Consider the following 20,880-nt stretch of genomic DNA (forward strand, 5'->3'; position numbering starts at 1 on the left):
GAGGGAGGAGGGGAAGGAGAAGGAAGGAGGGGAGGAAGGAGAAGAAAAGGGGGGGGGGGAAGAAAAAGGAATAAAAAAAAGAAAAAGGAAGAAAAAAGAGGGACGGGGGATGCAAGCGGAGCTGGCAGCGCAGTAATTTCCTTCCCACCCCCCCAACCCCCGAGAAGCAAAAAAAAAAAAAAAGAAAAAAAAAAAAAAAAAGAAAAAAAAAAAAAAAAGAAAAAACCGCAAAGAAAAGAAAAAAAAAAAAAAAAAAAAAGCAAAAAAGCGAAAAAAAAAAAAAAGAAAAAAAAATAAAGCAACAAATCGAGCGAGAGAGCAGCCCTCCCTCCCGGGCAGCAGCAGCCACACAAGCCGGCAGCTCGGCTGTTTTACATGGAGAGCACAAACCCCCGGCAAGCGGAGGAGCAGCGGGACTCCGCGCGGAGATCTTTGCATCAAAATGGTAGAGCCTGCGCCCCCCCTCCTCCCCCCCCTTCCTTTTTCTCCTTTATTATTTTTGTTTCTTTCCTTTCCCCCCTTTCCTCCCTCCCCCCCCCGGGGCTCGGGGCTTTGCTGACTTTGCAGAGGCCCTCCTGAAACTTACCCCGGAATCCCTGCGGAGGGGGGGGGGTGCATCCTTATGGGGCGGGGGTTGCAGGGGTCGGGGGGTGCAGAGGGGCTGGGCTGCGCTTATGGGGTTTGAAGGTGGGGGGGGGGGGGTTGGGGACACGGTGCACGAGGCCCTCATTTGCGTGCATTTACAGTAATAATAATAATTATCATTATTTCCTTGTCGTGTCCCTGTCCCCCCCCCTCCCATCGTCCCCCCCCCTGCCTCCAGCATGATGCACAGGCCCCGTTCTGCACGGGGTGCCCTTCCTGGATGCCCTCCCACCTCCCCCAGGCTCCTTGTCCTCTGTCCTATGGGGAACTGTGCGCAGTGCTGGGGGGGGATGGCATTGAGAACACGGTGGGGGGGCGACAGGGAAAGTTTGGGTGCCCGCTGCTCACCCAGGGCCGGAGGATCCTTTGGCATTGTGCAGCCTTTCTTGTTTCCCGGATGACTCCTTCATTTTGCTTAATTCCTCCCGGCGGTGACCCCCCTCCCCCTCCCTCTCACATCATCCCGGTGGGGCTGGGGGCACCCAGCAGCTCCCTATGGTGGGGAGATGGGGGGGCAGGGGGGAGGGGGAGGTTGTGGCACCCATTGCAGAACAAACATCTCGGTGCATGCTGCTAGAAAATAAGAATATGCCGAGGAGGCACATTGCACGGGTGACCTATTTTAGCCAGCAGTTATGTATTTTGTATTTTTGGGGTGGGGGAAGGATTTGACCTGCACCAAACAACCTGGGGGAGGGGAGGAAACGTTCCTCGGGATGCTTCAGGCAACCCCATCCCTGAAAGTGTGCGCCTATGGGATGGACCAACCCGTGGTTCTGTGCCTATGATAGCAGCCCTGGGGTCACCCAGGATGAACGTAGCTATGGGGATGGAGTCCCTGCTATGGGGATGTGGTTGGGATGCTGCTGTGGTGCCCCCGGTGTTGTAACCCACAGCTGGGATGGGTGTGTGGTGTTTCTGCTGGTACCCATTCAGCTTCCGAGATCTCCGTGTCGAACCACAGCCTGAGCTGTGTTTCTTTCCATTATTTTGTCTTTCTTTTATTGCTGTAGAATTAGGTTTGCACCCATCCGTGAAGCAGAGCATCCCTCTGTTGCTGCACTGTTTGCATCCGACTCGTCCCCCACCAAGGGATGGCATGAGCCCAGGGCATGGCTACTGACCCCATTGCCCAGTGCATCTTCCCCTTTTTTCTCCTAATGGCAGCATGTGGTGATGGGCCACCCCACTGGGTGCACAACTATTCCTCGTGTCTCTCACTGTGGCCACTTGGGGTCTTGTCCCCATGCCCCTCATCAGGCGGTGCGACCTGGTGTTGGGTCACCCCCTCTGGGGCTGTAGGGCCATCCCCATCTCTCTCATTGAGGCCATCTGGGGGCTCAGTAAAGTTCCTTCCTGTGAGTGTGGTGAGGTGCTGGAACAGCTGCCCAGAGAGGCTGTGGATGCCCCATCCCTGGAGGTGCTCAAGGCCGGGTTGGATGGAGCCCTGGGCAGCCTGGTCTTGTTCCCACCTCCTAGCTCAATGTATCTCCCCCTTTTCAGTGCAGTGTGATGGATCGTCCCATTGGAGCTGTAGGGTCTGCCCTGCTGTCTCTTAAGACCATTGGGAACATTTGAGGTCTTGTCTCCATGCCCTTCATCAGTTGATGTGACCTGGTGTGACCTACAGCCTCACTGGAGCGGTGGGGCCATCCCTGCTGTCTCTTGGCAGGGACGCTTTGGGGCCAACCTGGGATGATTTGGGGTAACGGGGCCAGGATGGAGGTGTCAGCATATCTGGGATGGACAGGAGGCTTAATTGCAGCACAGAACCTCCATGGGAGGACAGAGGGGCCGGAGGAACGCTGGTAGGAGGACTGGGGCTGGGACTGGGACCTTTCAGGCAGCTGTGGGGCCTGGGCCAGGTGTGAGCAGCATTGGGTTTTTGGGTGCTGGAGAGTGGATCTCAGTGACTGCTGGCTCAGGCCCTGGGTCAGTGCTGGAGGTGGCAGAAGAGCAGCAGTGCCCACGAGGTTGGGTTGGCTCTAGGGGAAGGGTGAGGGATGAGAAGCTTTGGTGACACTGGGAAGGGTGACGTTGTCATCCCCCTGCCCAAATCCATCACACTTGGGAGCATCCATTCGAGTGGGATTTGTGGAGATTTCTGCATAGGACTGGGAACATCAGCTGGATCCCATGGTAGGGATGCTCATGCACTTCCCATCCCCACATCTCCATAGCATGGTGGTGTGGGGACACGTGTGCTGCGTCCCTGACCCCCTTGTGCCAGCATCTTGCACCGGGCTGGACAGCAGCTGGATCCAGCACCTGGTGCAGCCACTTGGCCTGCAGCCCAGCCGGAGAGGTTAGCACTGGGGTTTGTCCTCATTTCCTCCCTTCATCCTCCTTCCTCTTGTTTTTCTCAGGCAGAGCAGCAAGGCAGAGGCGGTGGCTTTATGCGTGTGCATCCCCAGCGCTCATCTCTCCCCCGTTGGGGTCTCCCGTGGGCCACACACTCGGTGGCACAGAGCATTACCCCGAGGGATGCATCCTATTTGCAAGCAGTGTGCTCCAAAAGAGCATCTCTGGTGTGCCTCGTGGGGGACAGGTGTGGGTGCTGCCATAGCCGGGGCATCGCTGTAGCTTTGCATCTCTATACTCGAAAGGAGAAGCAGAAAAAAAAGCTTTTAAAAAAAAAAGTATAAGAATCAAGAAGCCCAAACACAAACAGCCCTTAAGCAGCGGCTCCGGCTCCCCTGTGCGGAGGCCCCACAACCCAGCCTCTGTGCGGGGCCCAGGGATGGGGAATGAGCCGTCCCCGATCCCTTCTCCGGGGCTGGTCCTGCTGCTGGCTTTCCAGATGGTTCTCTGGCAATGTGGGTGCTGGCTTCTAGGAAATAAAGCATCCCGCAAAAAAAAGTAAACCGAACAAGGGGAAAATGAGCCTGGAAAGTTTTTGGCTGCCCTCAAAATCCTGAACTTGGTTGTCTTTGGGGCGGCGCAGAGCTCTTTTTTGGGTGCCCGATGCCCTGTGGTGGGATGGGCACTGGGAGCATCGCCCACATCGATATGTCCACTGCCAGCATGGAGCTCCGTCCTTCAGACAGGGGGAAAACTCTGATTGGAGGCAGGGGAAGCGCTGGTGGCCCGAAGGAATGGGGCCAAACCCTTTGGACCTTTCCCACCTCGTGCCCCAGAGCATCCCCATGGACGGGGTGCCACAGTTGGGCTCTCTACTGCTTTCTCTTGCTGCTTGTTTTTCTGAACGGACCTTGAAATCCCAAACCAGCCCTGCAATGGGAGGGATGCAGCAGGGATGCTCTGGCAGCCTTCTGCCCTTGGTTTTTTCCAGAAAATGGTGTGGATGCAATGCATGGGAGCTGTACCAGAGTGCTGGTGAAGGGAGGAGATAGAGAAGGGCACGGTGGGGAGAGCCTTCCTCCAACACAGGGCTTCTGTGCATAGCCATGATCCAAAACCCAGTGGTTTCTTGGGTTCCTGGTGATGCTTTTTTTTGGTGACAGTTCTGGAGTTTGGGTGGTTTTATGGCTTTTGGGGATGTGTCCTGAGTTTTTTGGTGGCATTTCTTGTGTGTTTTTTTTTTTTAGCTGCTCAGCAGTGCTGCAGGTCATGGGGTGGCTTCGTTCCCATGAGCTTTGCACTGTTTTTAGCATTATCTGCTCTCAAAGCCAGAGAAGGGAGGATGCCAATCTCATCCACGGGCACAGGGCAAGTGATAGGAATAGGAACCTGAGGGCAGATTGTAGGGATGAAACCCCACACACCGGTTAGCATCATCTCAGCGATGCAGTTTTGTGTCATGCAGATTCTACAACAATAGGTTTTAGTGTCGTTCCTTTCTTTAGCAGAAGTGTGGCATCAAACAGGGATTCAGCAAAGCACTTCCTCCTCAAAACACAGCATTGTCCAAATCGCAGGTAGGTTTTAATTATTTTTGACAAGCAAGATAGAGGCAACATCCTGAGCTACTTATCAGAGCGCTTTTCCTTACTGCAGTTTAATATTGAAGGTCAACATTCAGTGCTTCAGCAGCTGCAAAATGCTACCAAAAAGTAGATTCATAGAATCATGGAATGGCTGGGTTGCAAAGGAGCACAGTGCTCATCTGGTTCCAACCCCCTGCTATGTGCAGGTCACCAACCAGCAGCCCAGGCTGCCCAGAGCCACATCCAGCCTGGCCTTGAATGCCTGCAGGGATGATTGCACAGGAGAACTGAGGTTTGGGGGACTTTGGGGGGCGTGAAAAATTGGAAGGGAATTCCCAAAGCAGAGCTGCGTTCAAGGCAGGCTGTGTTTACATAGCACTGCTGCTTCCCTGGCCCAGTTGCGGCTCCCTGCGGTCCGGTGAGCATCACCCGCGCTTCCCGCACGGCCCTTATCTCTGCCCACATCCTGCTGCTGCGCTCTGGCTGAGGGTAGCAGTGAGGTTGCTTTGAAGGGAAAGGAAGGAAACAGGGGCTTGCGCACGAAAAAATAGGAGTAATAAAAAAAACGTGTGAGCACTGCGGGCCCCGCATGCCCCCAGCATCCTCCCCATGGGCTGTTTCGGGACGGGGCTTTGGCAGCGCTGGTTGGAAATGCTCTTAAAATAGAGCTGGAGGGAAGCGTCGGCGCAGGGGGGGCTGGCTGCAGGCGCCGGCTGGCCCAGCAGGGTGGGGAGAGAACGGCCCCGCCGCTTTCGAATAATCCCTATGGGGCTCTGCTTGGTGCTGGGGAAGGCAGAGGTTCGGTGACGGCTTTGGTTGGTTGGGAGAGTTTGGGAAAAGGAGGAGGTGTGAGTGTGTGCAGTGGAATGGGGGCACCCGGTGGGATCCCCGGTTTGGGATGGGGATGGGGTTGGGGTCAGTGATGGAGACTGGAGATGGGGATTGGAGACTGGGGATGGGGTTTTTGGAGATGGAGACAGGGTTGGGGTCGGAGTTGGAGGTGGGGACGAGGATTGGAGATGGGGACGGGATGGAGATTGGAGACAGGGACAGGGGTGGAGATGGGGCTGGAAATTGGAGATGGAGATTGGAGATGGGGTCAGGATTGGGGTTGGAAATGGGATTGGGTTTGAGATTGAGATTGGAGATTGGATTGGGGTTAAGATTGTAGATGGAGGTGGGGCTGGGAATGAAGGTGGTGGTGGAGATGGAGATGGGGACGCAAAATGAGACTTGTTCCCACCAGGCTGGGCCTCTTGCAAAACAAAACCAAAGCAACGTGAGCTGCCAGCAAGCCAAAGCCGTGATGGCAGAAAAGAGCAAAAATATGATTTGTTTTTTCAGTTGAACTATGTGTATATATGCATGATTAGCACATTGAAGGGGTTGTGGGATCGATCCCCTGTGCTGATGCAGCCCTGGGGGGGGGTTGTTTGGGGGTGAGGCTGGGATGTGACCCCCATGGGTGCCTCTCCGATGCGACTCAGGGCTTGGCTGGGACGCCAGTTCCGGGCAAGAGCACGAAAGCATCTGATAGCAATAAAAAGCAAACCCTCCTGCTGACAAGTCCGGGCTGAAGTCACTGGCGGGACGCGGCCAAGACACGCATTGTCCTCGCCGCTGCTGGGACTGATTAGAGCTGCCTGGCAGGACCCGGCGCTGGGTGAGGGGTCAGCCCCTTTTTGCCAAAAATGCCTCAATCTGGAGCAAAAAGCCAACGTTTGTTTTTCAGACTGGGCTGCAGCGGAGGCGATGCTGCTCAGAGGACCCCATTTCCCCGGTGTTGCACCCGTTTTTCCACTGCACACCTTGTGGACTCATGGCATCCTGTATCGGGAGCAAAGCGAGGTGCACCCGGTGTTGCAAATGCTAAAGGCAAAACCCACATGTAGGGCTTTTTTTGGAGTGAAATCAAGGCGGGAGAGTCCCTGGCAAGCAGCAGACTGCTCGGTTGAAAGCTTGCTGTTTCTTCAACGTTCACAGTGATTTTCATTATATCATCATTTTTTCAATTCGCTTGGAGGAGCTGAGCCATCCGAATTCCTTCCGTCGACGTGTCCTTGGCAGTCACAAGGGTTAGAGAGCAGAGGGGACAGATGGATGGACGGGTGGGTCGGCAGGTGGATGGAGGGATGATGGGTGGATGGAGGGGTGGGAGCACGGATGGGGGGATGAATGGGTGGGTGAGTGGATGGGGGTGTGGGTGGAGGGATGAGTGGATGGATGGGTGGGGGCATGGATGGAGGAATGAGTGGATGGATGGGTGGGTGCATGGGGGCATGGATGGAGGGATGGGGGCATGGGGGCATGGATGGAGGGATGAGTGGATGGGTGGGTGGGGGCATGGATGGAGAGATGAGTGGATGGATGGATGGGGGCATGGATGGAGGGATGAGTGGATGGATGGATGGGGGCATGGATGGAGGGATGAGTGGATGGATGGATGGGGGCATGGATGGAGGGATGAGTGGATGGGTGGATGGGGGCATGGATGGGAGGATGAATGTGTGGGTGGGTAGATGAACAGATGGGTGGCTGGCTGGATGTTTGGTTGGTTGATGGATGGATGGGTGTTTCATTGGTTGGTAGATGGATGGATAGATACACCAGCTGGGATGCAGCATTTTATAACAAAAATATCCATCATAAATACCTTCCCCACTTCCTTGCCCTGCTGCAGAGCTGGGAGCAGAGCTGCATTCTCCTCCTTTTCTCAAGGACATAAGTGTTTGCTGGGACTGCCCTGTGCCAGGGTTGCTGAGTTGCTGAGATGGATGGCTGCAGAGCAGAAATTCAGAGGAAAATGAAAAATTTTAGCAGGGTGGAGGAGGGGTTTTGTTTGTTTGTTGAGAAAACAAAGAAGAAAACACCCTTTTTTGTTATTTAAGCATTTTTCTGGTATGTTTTTGCCTTTGGCTTACAAAAAAAAAAAAAAAAAAAAGAAAAAAAGACAGAATGTGTCCTGCTGGAATCATTCAGTTGATCAAGAACTGTTGTTTGTCCCAGAAAAAGTGTCAGCTGGGAAAGTCTTCTGGTGCCGAGGGTGCAGGATGAAGCACTGCCCCCCTATCACTGCACTGCACCCCAGCCCCTCTCACAGCCCAGAGCAGGACAGAGAGCATTCACAGGGCTGTATCCATCTGTGCCTCTTGTCTTGGGTGCTCAGCATGGAAAACAAGGGAAAAGAGAGTTTGGGCCTCCATAGGACGGTGGGTGAGGGTCCTGGGGTCTGTGCCCTGCAAAAGCACGTGCAGGTAGAGTTAAATCACTGGGCAGCAGCCCCAGCGCTCACAGCATTTCCAGGCTTGGATTGTTCTGGGTGCTGCCTTTCCCGAGGCAACTAGAAGATGAAAGTTTAATTTAAAAAAAAGAAAAGAAAAAAAAAAGAGGGGAAGGGGGGGCATAAATCGTCCTGGTGAATAATGGCAACGTGAGTCAGCGCATGTGGAGCAGTTCGGAGATTGCTTTTAAGGGCCGTGTGCTTAACGTGCTCGCGTGCTCAGCTGGGGATTTGCTTGGCGTAGGGTGATGGGAAGTGCCCATGGATTCACCTGTGGGTCCTTGGCCTCATGGGAGGAAGAGAGGTAGGAGATATACTGCCCAGAGGCTGCTGTCTGTGAGCGTAACCCAAGTGTCGTGGGATTTTATGTAATTGTGTTGTAGGAATGGGGAGGTTTAAAATCCTAATTGCTTCCTTGCTAGGTGGAAGGCATCTCATCCATTGCCTAGAACTGGTGAATATCCCCACCATAGCTCCCATCCCATCTGATTCAGGAGGCTGAGGATGTATTAAAGCGCCCCTGTCCTGCATCACGTCTTCTGTCCACGAGCGTTGAGGCTTTGGCCTCCACCAGGCTACGGGGTGGCCACAGTGCTTCCCACCTGCACTGAGGGGCTGTTGACAAGTGCTTGTGGCTCTTCAGCCTGTTCTCACAGCAAATTTTCTCCTTTTTGATTGAGTCTTTTGGTCGGCATCTCCAAGCTGAGCATAGTAGTGAAGCTCCTTGGTTGGTGTCCCCAAGCTTAATTTGATGGTGGAGCATTTTGGCTGGCATCCCCAAGCTGGGCCTGGTGGTAGAGCCTCTTTTGTTGGTGTCCCCAAGCATAGTCTGGTGGCGGAGGATTTTGGTTGACGTTTCCAGGCTGGGTCTGGTGGTAGAGCCTCTTGGCTGGTGTCCCCAAGATGAAGCTTCTTGGTTGGCGTTCCCAAGCTTAGTCTGGAGGTGGAGCCTCTTGGTTGTCATCTCTGACCCGGGACAGATGGACAGGGATGGGTGGCATGGCTGGGCGGGTTTTTTTCCTGGGGAAAAAGCCTTTTTGAACAGTTTTATCTCCTTCCTGCCCACAGCTGATAGTCGAAAAGACAACTGACTACCCTTCAGCCGAGTACTCCCTGGTGGAGGATGTAGCCCTCCACTTCACGTGTTTGATGGACAGACTGAACGAGCAGCGCCTCTTTCAGCCGGACCTGTGCGACGTGGACATCGTGCTGGTGCAGCACAAGAGCATCTTCCCGGCGCACAAGGGGGTCCTGGCAGCCTACAGCCAGTTCTTCCACTCCCTCTTCACCCAAAACAAGCAGCTGCAACGCGTGGAGCTCTCCCTGGAGGCCCTCACCTCTCAAGGCCTCCAGCAGATCCTCAACTTCATCTACACCTCCAAGCTCCTCGTCAACTCCTGCAATGTGCAGGACGTGCTGAACGCGGCCGCCGTGCTGCAGATGAACAACATCGCGTCCTCCTGCCAGGACCTGCTGGACACGCGCTCGCTCAGCCTGGCTGCAGACATGGCCCTGCCCGCCGAGGGCTGTGCTGGCCCTCCTCCGTATTACTGTGAGATCAAGCAGGAGGTGGACACCCCTCACCCCAAAATCTACGCCCGGGAGGGCACTGACCCCTACTCGGTGCGGGTGGAGGATGGGGCGGGTGGTGGGCCGCTGCCGCCAGGACAGGCTAAGCAGTACTACAAGGAGGAGAAGGACGGAGGTCCGGGTGCTGTCTGCAAGGTGGAAGGTGAGGAATCCGAGGAGGACTTGGACAGCCAGAGCTCCTACAACCGGGAGCAGATCATCGTGGAGGTGAACCTCAACAACCAGACGCTCAATGTCTCCAAGGGCATGGAGGGGAAGGCGGCCGCCAGCGAGGCGGCTGTGATGGGGCAGCCTGACGGAGATGGACGTGACACAGAGGAGGATGGGGAGGAGGAGAATGAGGAAGGGGATGAGGAGGAGGAGGAAGAGGAGGATGCAGAGGTGGGTGAGGAGGAAGAGGAGGAGCACAGTGAGGAGGAAGACCTGGAGGAGACAACAGAAGAGGAGGAGGAGGAGGAAGAGGAGGAAGACGCATCAGAGGTGAAAAGGGAAAAGAGTGGGCAGACCCGCAGAGGAAGCCGAGCGTCCAAAGCCACCAAATCTGCCATGGCCACCCGGTCCCAGGAGATGGCCAAGACAGAAGAGGAGGAAGAGGAAGAAGAGGAAGGGCAACGAGGGCGGAAGAGGAAGAAAGAGCAAGACGGGCTGGGCCAGAAGGTGAAACTGGAGGAGAAGCAGCACTACCCATGCAAGAAGTGTCCCAGGGTCTTCAACAACCGCTGGTACCTGGAGAAGCACATGAACGTCACGCACAGCCGCATGCAGATCTGTGACAAGTGTGGCAAACGCTTCCTGCTGGAGAGTGAGCTGCTGCTGCACCATCAGACCGACTGCGAGAAGAACATCCAGGTGAGCCCAGCGGCCCAGCGACACCCCCCAAGGGAAGGGGCGTCCCACCATGACGGGGCATCCTGCTGGGGACGGGATCCCATCAAGGGGGGGGACATCTCACTGTGATTGGACAGCCTGCTGGGGAGGGAGATCCTGCTGTGATGGGGCATCCTGCTGAGGTGGTTCGTCCCACCATGACAAGACAGGGAGAGCATCCCATCCAGTCAAACCATAGCATGGTCTTGTGTGCCCATAACACTTTTGATGTTGTGGGTGGACGTGGTGGACTGGAGGGAACCTTGCTTCTCCTGTGACTTGTCTTTGAGCTTAGAGGGTTCCCACGGTGGCATGGGACCAGAGGATTAGTGCTGGCAGACAGTGTCTTCCCCTTGGCCAGCCAGGTAGAAATGCAGAGTGGTTTGAGGGGAGTAGTTTTTCTTTGCATTTGTTCTGTTAATCTGGATAAAACACTGCAAGCCTCCAATGGAGACGCACTCCAGCCGGTTCCACCCAGGCTTAACCCAATTTAGCTTGATTTGAAGAATTGCTGACATAAGTAAGTGGTTTTAATCTGCCTTTTGTGCTCTTTAGCTCACGTATTTAGCAAATTTCCAAACTCGCTTGACATCCATGCAAGGCTCAGGGACTGTTTGTCCTTTGCCTAGCACTGATGGGATCCTTGTCTGCACGTGCAAATCTCCTCCGTTAGATCAGTGCAGTTTTGGGGTGATAGGCAGGCATCCCTGCTGAGCACAAAACTGCACATTCCTGCAAACTTCTAATTCCCTCTGAACAGTTCTGCTGCTGTTAAGAAAAGAACAAAATCTTCTAGAGAGCTTCGCACCAAATGATCCTTCCATCAAACGGTGGGATTCTAAGGGATTTTGCACCCCTCCTTGGTGAAAGGAACGCAACCGGGGTGCCACTGCAGCCCTGCAATGCTTGCATCTCCAATAAAATAGGTGACAAAGCCCTTCTGTGTCCTTCTGAAAAACACACAGTTCTGATGCCTGCTTTTTTGGGATGCCTTTGCATGCACTGAACCAGGACCGGTGAATCCATGCCCAGCGCCTCTCGCACGCTGGTGCCTGGTTCAGAGCTCATCATAAAGCAACTGAAAGATTTCCCCAGGGCGTTTCTTCATGCCTTTCTGCTGCTTTCCTGGTGGACGTGGGGCTATCAGCGAGCGCTGTCACCTCTTTGCTTTTTTACCCTCCTCCCTTTTTAATCCCTTTTCTGGGTCATTTTGGAACAGGATGAGCCACGGCTGCCCCTGTGGTGACCTCCCTCTGCGGAAGGCTTGGCTCATTACCTCTCACTTACTCAGGCTTTTTGCATTTTATAAATAGCAGCCAAATTCACTCTATTTAGCCTGACAATATTGAGTAACTTTATCAGTGTAGCGTGGAATTATGCCTGGTTGGAAAAGGAGATTTTTTTTGATCTCTGTGTTGGACAGTTTTTAAACACATCCATGGAAGGACTGTTCCTTTTACCCTATTTGTGTCACCTAAAATCTATTGCTGATTTGTCCCCGGATCTCACCCTGAGGGCTCTCAATCCCTCACTGCAGCTTTGCTCCCTGTGAACGCTTCCCATTGACACCCGTGACCCCATCACCGCTTTCCTGCCCTGCTGCCTCAATAAGGATTCACCCTCTGCTTTATCACGCTGTTCTCAGAATCTCTCTTGACCCTCTCCAGTGTGATTTTCCTCTTCACCTGCCAGAATTTATCTGATGACCTGCCTCGTCCTTTGCCTGAGGGCACAGGGCTCTGCCCTTGGGGCTGCGTGGTCCCAGATGAGGGCTTTCCTACATCTCCTTCCTCCGTCTTTAATTTTAATATTCCCCTGCAGCCTTTTTCATTTTAAGTGGAGAATACGGAAGCTGGTCCCGAAACATCTCTTAAAGCAGAGATAAAACTGCTCTGATCTATAGCAATATTTACTTAGAACCAGTAAAACTGCTCATGCTGAAGTTCAAGCCTGCCAGGATGAAGAAATCGAGTGCTGGGAGTGCCTCTGTGACCCTCATTTTGCCTTCCAGGCACCTAACTATAAATGACAACATGACATAATAGTATATTTTCCGTGGTACTGCAGCCTCATTCAGTGTAGAATTGGAAGGAGCATCTCCTCCCCTGCATGGGTAGAGAAGGTTGAGGCAAATCTGTCTGCATCCCCTATGAAATCCCCCATGGGTTTGCTGATACTGCTTGGCTGTGCTGTTGCCAGATGCTTCCTAGGCATCACTTATTACTCACAAGGAGAAGGGATGTTCTGAGCCCCATTGGACAAGAGGAGTTGGACAAGAGTACATGGGGAGATGAAGGCTGCTCCAGCAGAGCAAGGGCTGTGCAATGCTTTTTGTTTCCCCAAGCTCCAGGCTGATCTCATGCACCACTGGTTTGGGTTCACCTCTCTCTGTTGGAATTCAGAAAGGGTTTTGAGCCTGTGCAGAAGCTGGGCAATGTGATAAAAGTGGGCATGTGATAAAAAGCCAAAGGCAGCCCATGCCAGAGGTGAAAAGCCATCCATGGAGGCACAGGTTGCAGCTTCTCCTGGCAGCTTCCTTGACAAGCATTGAGCTTGATGGAGCAGCAGCAAACCTGTATTGTGATTCCCAGGAGGAGACTTTGCTAGTGATTAACGTTGTCACATCCTGTCATTCTGCTGTGCAAATGAGCCCGTTTGGGGTCTGCTTTGCTCCGTTAATGGCCGTTTTCTGAATTAATGGATGTTAATAGATTTCGGGAGATTCATGGGCGTTTTCAAAATCCGTAGATACTAGTAGAGTTTTGGGGATGAATACCAAATTTCAGAGAGCTCATTTAGTGCCGGGATACCTGCTGAAGACAAAAGTCATGCTACCCTAGCTTGGTGCCTCTCCTTTTTCCCTGTATCCTTTGCAGCTTTCTAATGCTGATACAGTGGGGTTGGATTTTTCGGATGTAATGTTTAGGCCCTGGAACGTGTTCAAAGGAGGGCAACAAAGCTGGTGAGGGGTCTGGAACACAGGGCAGATGAGGAGAGGCTGAAGGAGCTGGGAATGTTCAGCCTGGAGAAGAGGAGGCTCAGGGGAGACCTCATTGCTCTCTATAACTGCCTGAAGGGAGGCTGTAGTGAGCTGGGGGTCGGCCTCTTCTCTCGTGTCATCAGTGATAGGACCAGAGGGAATGGCTTCAAGCTACGGCAGGGGAGATTCAGGCTGGACATGAGGAAGTATTACTGTTCAGAAAGGGTGGTCAGGCACTGGAATGGATGCCCAGGGAGGTGGTGGAGTCACCGAGCCTGGGGGTGTTCAAGGAAAGGCTGGATGCTGTGTTGAGGGACATGGTTTAGTGGGAGCTATTGGGGATAGGTGAATGGTTGGACTGGGTGATCTTTTAGATCTTTTCCAACTTTGGTGATTCTATGATTCTATGATTCTATTGTGTGCAAGCACAAAATCCCCAGCTGGGAATAAGACCCTGGTGCATGAGCCATAGGTTTTGTAAGTCTCCTAGATCCATTGCCAGAGGGATGTGTCCTTCCTTGCAAGGAAGGATCCACATCAGCCCAGCCAACGAGCAGAAAATGGGGTTTTGGAGCTTTTGAAGCCGCAAGGTTTGCGGCAACCTTGCTTGTCGTTCTGTCAGCTTCAGGTTTTGTGATGATGTTGTCTTTCAACAGCCAAAGCAAAACCCAAATACCGGCAATGCCTCGGTACGTTCCCCTGCCTCCCTGCCCAGCCCCTCTCTCGTTGCAGTGTGTGACGTGTGGGAAGGGCTTCAAGAAGCTCTGGTCGCTCCATGAGCACAACAAGATCGTCCATGGCTACGCTGAGAAGAAGTTCTCCTGCGAGATCTGCGAGAAGAAGTTCTACACCATGGCCCACGTGCGCAAACACATGGTTGGTGAGTGCGGGGGGCGCCGGGTCTCACTGGGGGGGATCTTCATTAGGGGGTGCTGATGTGGGCTTTTTGATGATGAAAGGCATTTTTCTATTGCTGCTATGTTGGGAATTTAGGGCTGGGCTAGCTCTTTAATGGCAGAGCAAAAGCATAGAAATTTGGCTTTTTTTTGTCCTGCTGTGCTGAGTGCTGAATGCTGAGCGTAGTTCTGCTCTGTATTGCTGCTTCTGGAGCAGTTTTCTGCTGCTGAGCAGGTGTGGCACCAGGAAATCTCATTTATTTTATTTAACCAGAAAAAATAAAAAGACATCAGAAGTGATCAAAGGAAGGTTTGAAGTGTAACCATCCTTCCCATGTAAAAAGAGGATGAGCCTGTGCCGGCACTGTGCTTTGAAAAGCAAATCACAGATTGCAACAGCAGCCACATCTCTGTGCTCAGAGGCTCTAAAAAAGAGCAGAAAAGGGTGTTTTTTTTGGCAGATAGCATCTTGTGCTGGGTTGCATAAAGGGAAGGTCAGTGGTGAGCCCCAGGTTCATTGGTGGCACGGTGCTACCACACGTCTTCTTGGGATGATGTCTTTGGGTTGGCCAAGTTTGAGTGTCAGTTTTGGGACCACCAGAGGCCAGTGCATGGGGAGGGTGTGTGACACTGCTCATCTGTGCTGCAGCTCACACCAAGGACATGCCCTTCACCTGCGAGACCTGCGGGAAGTCCTTCAAGCGCAGCATGTCCCTCAAGGTCCATTCGCTGCAGCACTCCGGGGAGAAGCCTTTCAAGTGTGAGGTGAGGTCTCTCCTGCTCCCTACATTCCCCATGCCCCGCTTTCTCACAGATGGGGGCAAAAGAGCTGGGGAAGTGTAGTCCAGTTCACAGTCCTTTGTGCTGTTTGGGTGTTCCCTCCCTTTCCCATGCTCTGTGTTCCCTCCTGAAGGCCTCACCTACCCTAGAGTTAGACTGAGGCTCTCAGTCTGTCTTGGATTGGAGGGGACTTTAATGATCATCCAGTTCCAACCACCTTCTATGGGCTGGGTGCCCCCCACCAGCTTAAGCGGCCCAGGGCCCCGTCCAACCTGGCCTTGGGCACCTCCAGGGATGGGACATCCACAGTCTTTCTCCACAACCCCAAAAGTCACTTATTTGCATTATTTCAGGGAAAAAGCAGTTTTGTCCTTTTCCCACCTGAAGTGAGGGTGGGCTGGGATGTTGGGGTGTTTCCTGTGCTTAACGACCACTCATCCACCCCACTGCAGAACTGCAACGAGCGCTTCCAGTACAAGTACCAGCTGCGCTCCCACATGAGCATCCACATCGGCCACAAGCAGTTCATGTGCCAGTGGTGTGGCAAGGACTTCAACATGAAGCAGTACTTCGATGAGCACATGAAGACGCACACGGGTGAGAGCTCCTGGCTTGCTGGGATGGGATTTGACAGTTGGGGTGGGGATTGGGATCGTTGTCAAGAAGCGTGGAGATGTCAGGAAGCGTGGAGATGTGGCACTGAGGGGCATGGTTAGTGCGCATGGTGGGGCTGGGTTGGGATTGGACTTGATGATCTTAGAGATCTTTTCTAGCCCTTAAGGATTCAAAGATTCTGTGGGGATGAGGGAAGGATCCAGTGCTGCTTCTCACCTTTTCCCCACCAAAAACCCAGGTGAGAAGCCCTACATCTGCGAGATCTGCGGGAAGAGCTTCACCAGCCGCCCCAACATGAAGCGGCACCGCCGGACCCACACGGGCGAGAAGCCCTACCCCTGCGACGTCTGCGGCCAACGCTTCCGCTTCTCCAACATGCTGAAAGCCCACAAGGAGAAATGCTTCCGTGTCAGCAACCCCTTGGCATCGGACACAGCGGTCCCTCAGCCTGCTGCCAGCCCGGCCCCGCTGCCCCCCGGCGTCTCCCCGCTGCCTCTGCTTCCTCCCCTGCCACAGAGCCTCCCTCCTCCTCCTCATCTACCACCCCCGCCTCCCCTGTTTCCTGCGGGGAGGATAAATTCAAACAACAACTAGGTGCCCTCCCCCTGCACAGACTGCTCTGCCCTTTGGAAACACCCGGGGAGACGTGGCTTCGCTTGCTCTCTGCCCCATTCCTCCTCCTCCTCCTCCTCGTTCTGGGGTTGTTTTGGTGTTTATTTTTCTTTCTTTTTTCTTTTCTTTTCTTTTTTTTTTGTTTTCCCCCACAAAGCCTTTCTCTGTGGGGAGTGGGAGCAGGAAGAAGTTCCCAAGGAGCTTAGATGCGGAGGGGGGGACTGTACGTAAGGGTGCAGATAAAAGACATCGCTCTCTATTTCATCTTGGCCATGGAGCCCCCTGGCAGCCCTCCACCAGCACTCCCCATCATAGGGAAAACTGGGAAGAAAAGCGTCTCCCAAGGCATTTTTCCACTGGGAGAGACAGTGATTTGACCCAGCAAGGTGATGCAGGCACCACTGGCTCCATCCCCAGCTGAGTTGCTTATTCCAGCCCTTCCTGGTTGCCCTGTCACTATGCATTGCATTCATCTCCACGTCAAGAGGTCGGTGGGGCTCAGAGGGACGCCATGCTGTGCCATCGGGCTGCCAGCACTGCAGTGTTTATAAGCAGAAATCTAGCTAGTGGTGCTTGAATCCCTGTACTGTAAAGCTGGTCTTTCAATCAAGCTCTTTCCCCAAGAGTTGAGGTGTGCTAGCTTCCCGGTGGCATGCAGCAAAGCAGGTGTCCCCATTGACAGCCATCATCTGGCCTTGCTAGCAGCCCTCTCCTTGTCTTCCTCCCCCAGCGCAGATTTTTCTCTCAACAGACAAAAGCACAACACTGGTGCTGTGTTTTGGGGGCATGGGCAGCCTGCTGCCCTTTTGTCTTTGGGATGCCCTTCTCATGCCATTGAGAGATGGGTTTCTGGAGAAACTCTGGTGTTTGCAGAGTGGCTTCGGGAGAGCTGGGATGGCCTCAGGACCAGTGGGATGACACCAGGATATAGGAGTGAGATGCAACCAGTCCTTGGCAGAATCAGCCCAGAATAGTGCCTTAACAATCCAAATAAACCCGACCTGTGGGTGAGCTCCATGTGTTGGCTGGGAGCTGCTGTGTCTCAACCCAGGCATTAGAGTGGAGGCAAGGCCTTTTTCTTGCCATGTCAGGAAAGCCCACTTTGCTCTACCAAGCTTCGCCTCCCCATAGGGTCGGCAGTCCCTCACAGGGATCAGAAGGGACTGATGTGCCAGAGAGGGCTGTGGTTGGCTTGGTGGCGCCCCATGGTGTGGGTTAATACGTCTTTGGCCACGCTGTGTTTGTGTGTTTCTCTCCCAGCAGTCTGTATGATGCTGAAGTGAGGCCGGCCTTTGATTTCGCTTACTCATGCCAGCAGAGAAGAATTGTGGTCTTGAGTAAGGGAGGAGCTGAAATTCTATTAAGGCTTTGCTGTTGTCTTCTTGGTGAATGCTGGGGTCCAATCTGGGTCTCCTGCTGCTGCACTTTGCCTTGGGATGTCACATGTTGCTCTGACCATGATTCTGTGGTCTCTGGTACAGTGTCACTTTTGTGGGTTCGTTTGGGGAGCACTGCAGGAGCTGCAGAGCCTCCAGCATGGGCAGAGAGGTGCCAGCCCGGGTGGTAGGGGATTCCTTGCTGCTCAGGGCAGCTCTGCAGATGTATGTGGATATCAGTCAGGTTGCAGAGGAGGCGGTGAGGAGGTTTCTTGGTGGTCAGGAGTGAGAGAGGACATTGGGTGGGCTGCAGGAGCCCTTTCTTGTGTGCTCCTGTCTGGGAGGTATCAGGGTGCTGGGGAAGGTGAATCACACCTGGCCCTGCAAGGAGTCTTGGTGCTTCGTCTCCTGGACCAAATGAGCAAAGCCCTTGTGCACATCTCCTGAACTGGGCTTAGGAATGTGTCTGTGCAGAGCCAGGAGAACTCATCATCATGCTCAGGGGCGTTGCTGGACAGGGATGTGCATTGAGACAGGTCTGAGGAATGCTGGCTGCTCTGAAAGAATAATGTTTGAGCTAACAGCTTGGGTGACCAGTGTCCCCTGCTGGATGACTGAGTGGTGTCCCCATGCCTGACATCCCTGGAGAGCTTGCTGTTCTCATGGGTTGTTAGCACTTTGTAGCAACGGTTTGCTTGTCACTGTACAGGCTGGGGTCCAGTGTACCAGGATCAGTAGCAGGGCCTCACCCTCACTCCCCTCTGCCTTTGAGCCGTGGGAGGATGCGATGGCTTAGCTGCCTCAACGTACGTAACCTTCTCAGATGGGTATGAAGAACTTGGCCACTTTCCGTCCTTCATGACCCTGGCATGGTGCAAAGCTTTCTCAAACACCCACCTGTGAGGGACAAGTGCTCAGTTCTTGGGGCCGTTGACTTTTTGAAGGGACCATGACCCAGCCTGGGAGGTGGCTGCTTTGGAGGAGCTATCAGTAATACCCCCGGAGGTACTGGAGGGCCTCGGTAGAGCAATCTGTGCTGTCTCTTCCTCCACTGCCTCCCAGACCTTATCCCTTTGGGCTCCCTCGTGTTTCTTTCCCCTTGCACTCGGCCTTGCGATGGGATGGGAGCCTGCACCACGGGGAGACTTCACCTTGCCTGTGTGGTCTCTTGTGATGAACCCAATTGGCCTGTCTTCCTGGTAGACTTCTCCCCAGATAAATCCTCCCTCCAACACACCCGTGCTCCTTTATCCGCTCACGTGGAGGTGGCTTTCCCCATCCCTGTCCTCATCCTCTCCCAGCAAGGACCTGTCCCACTTGGATGCTGACATGGGATGAGAGCTCTTTGTTGGAACTAACAAAGCCAAGTTTGGTCCGGGTGAGATGAGCAGGTGCAGAGCGCTTGCCATCCCTCATCCTACAGCAGCCAGGCCTCGCCACATCCATGGGAAGCCTCACGACTGAGCTCAACCACCTCCAGTCCCCTTCAAGAGACGCCCGGAGAGCCACTTGGAGACATTGAGATGTGACCATGCACACAGCACTTTGGAGAACCAGATCCCTGCTGTTCCCTCCCCGCTTCAAGGCCTGGGCAGCTCCTAGGAGTCCAGCGTGGCCTCCGAGCCCTTTTGTCTGCACACTTGTTTGGCCCTGATGTGTCCTGTCGTGTCTGGTGTTCGTTAACGTTCTCAAATGAGTCGCTCTCACAGAGTCTTGTCCCGCTTTCACCCCGGTTGGACCATGTTGGCACCCTTTAGGTTAGATGGGGGATGAGACAGGAGAGTCGGGCCCGTTGTGTTCAAGCTTTTTATATTTTATTTTATTTTTTTATTTTTAACTCTTGCACCTTAACCTCTCACATCCCTTCTTCGACAGACTGCAAGGGTGGAGAGGGGCTTGATTCCCATTATGCAGCTCACAAATACACCCCAATGCGACGTTCGGCCGACGGCTCTGCCCGCACCCCAGACCTGTCGGCGTTTGGTTTTGATTTTCCCTTTGGTTGAACTCTGGGGAGGGATGGAGCTGGGCAGGGAGGGTTGTTTTTGTTTTATGTATCCCAGGAGCCTGGTAGCACAGACCAGTTAGCCTCATAAAGTCCATGAGGTGCGGCTGGCCCTTCGGACCACAGCCATAACCCAAGCGCGATGGGAAGGTGATGGACTGACAGATGGTGGGAACGGCTGTGACAGTGCAATAGAGACGAGCATCCGCTGCTAGACAACTCCACTGATTCAACTCTTGGTTTGCCTGAAGTCAAGAGGGAAGGACAGATGGACAGATGCCCTTGGTTCACACGGACAGAGAGAGCTTCCCCAAACGCAGCCCTGCCTGATGAGACACAACCACAATGGAGTTGGGTTGAACTTACAAAGAAAGAACTTTTTCAAAGAACAGGAAAAAAAAAAAAACAGGAATAAGAACAACCTCAGTCGCATGGAACTTGAAGGAAACGAATGAAACCCCAAGCACTTGCCTCAGAACTAGTTTCTCATGCCTGGTGTTTGGCTCTGCATTATTTTATGACATTCAGTATCAGTTGCCCAAACATGCCAACTTAAGAGTGTATTGGTGGCTCTGCTAGTGTGAACAAACTAAACGAAGCACTTTATTCTGTATAGATAAGGGAAGACAGGGAGGGGAGGGGAAGCTTGGATGCGTTTCAGAAGCGTCTTAAGTAACGTTCTAGGAAATGTATTATTATTATTATTATTATTATTATTACTTTTTTTTTATGACCATGTGTAATCAATATATGTTTATCTCTAACGCCAAGTACAGCAGTTACTCTCTTTGGGATGGTGTGATGAGGGGGAGGCCAACCCTGCTGGTTCATTGTGAGGCCACCAGGGTTGAGTTTTGCCTTGTTGTTGGCTCCATTGGCTGATGCCCGGGAACTCCCAAGAGGTTCATCAACGCTGCCTTCCAAGCACAGCTCACAGCCAGCCTTGGCACCACGACCCCAGCATGCATCGCCATCCTAAGCTGTCATCAGCCCACAGGTGCTGGAGCTGCTCTCTGGGCTGCCCGTGAGCACGATGAGCCGTGGTGGGCTGTTCTGGGGTGTCCATAGAGGCCAGGTCCTTGGCCGTGCTTTGAAACCTGCTTTTGGCCTCTCACCAAGGCACGTTCAGGGCTTCCTGAAAGCGGTGAGAGGACAGAACTGGGCCTTTCCACTGCGTTCTCCCGGTCTAGAAGTGTTACGACTGTTACCAAAGAGGTTGCAAGTGGAAGGACTGAATCAATAAACAATTTGTCTTTTATAAAAGAAAACATGGAGCTCTACCCCTTTCTTTGTTATTGTGGCATGCTCTCACAGCTGCTCTTGCATCACATACGTGGACTTTGTGTT

At 53.4% G+C, this 20,880-nt stretch overlaps 1 protein-coding gene across 1 annotated transcript; it reads left to right on the forward strand.

Moving 5' to 3' along the window:
• Positions 1-179: 179 nt before the first annotated feature.
• On the forward strand, positions 180-20,801 carry ZBTB47 (zinc finger and BTB domain containing 47). Its single transcript, XM_052695048.1, has 6 exons — positions 180-445; positions 8,881-10,251; positions 13,982-14,129; positions 14,795-14,910; positions 15,378-15,522; positions 15,779-20,801. Exons 1-6 carry the CDS (start codon positions 443-445, stop codon positions 16,132-16,134), a joined length of 2,139 nt encoding a protein of 712 aa, XP_052551008.1. The 5' UTR covers positions 180-442; the 3' UTR covers positions 16,135-20,801.
• The last annotated feature ends 79 nt before the right edge of the window (positions 20,802-20,880 follow it).

The sequence above is a fragment of the Tympanuchus pallidicinctus genome, unplaced genomic scaffold, assembly GCF_026119805.1.
Source record: "Tympanuchus pallidicinctus isolate F22 unplaced genomic scaffold, pur_lepc_1.0 scaffold3, whole genome shotgun sequence".
NCBI classification, from domain to species: Eukaryota; Metazoa; Chordata; class Aves; order Galliformes; family Phasianidae; genus Tympanuchus; species Tympanuchus pallidicinctus.

Coding starts and splice junctions, on each gene's coding strand:
- ZBTB47 (XM_052695048.1), top strand. Junction 10,252..13,981: donor ACTGCGAGAAGAACATCCAG/GTGAGCCCAGCG, acceptor CTCTCGTTGCAG/TGTGTGACGTGTGGGAAGGG. Junction 14,911..15,377: donor AGAAGCCTTTCAAGTGTGAG/GTGAGGTCTCTC, acceptor ACCCCACTGCAG/AACTGCAACGAGCGCTTCCA.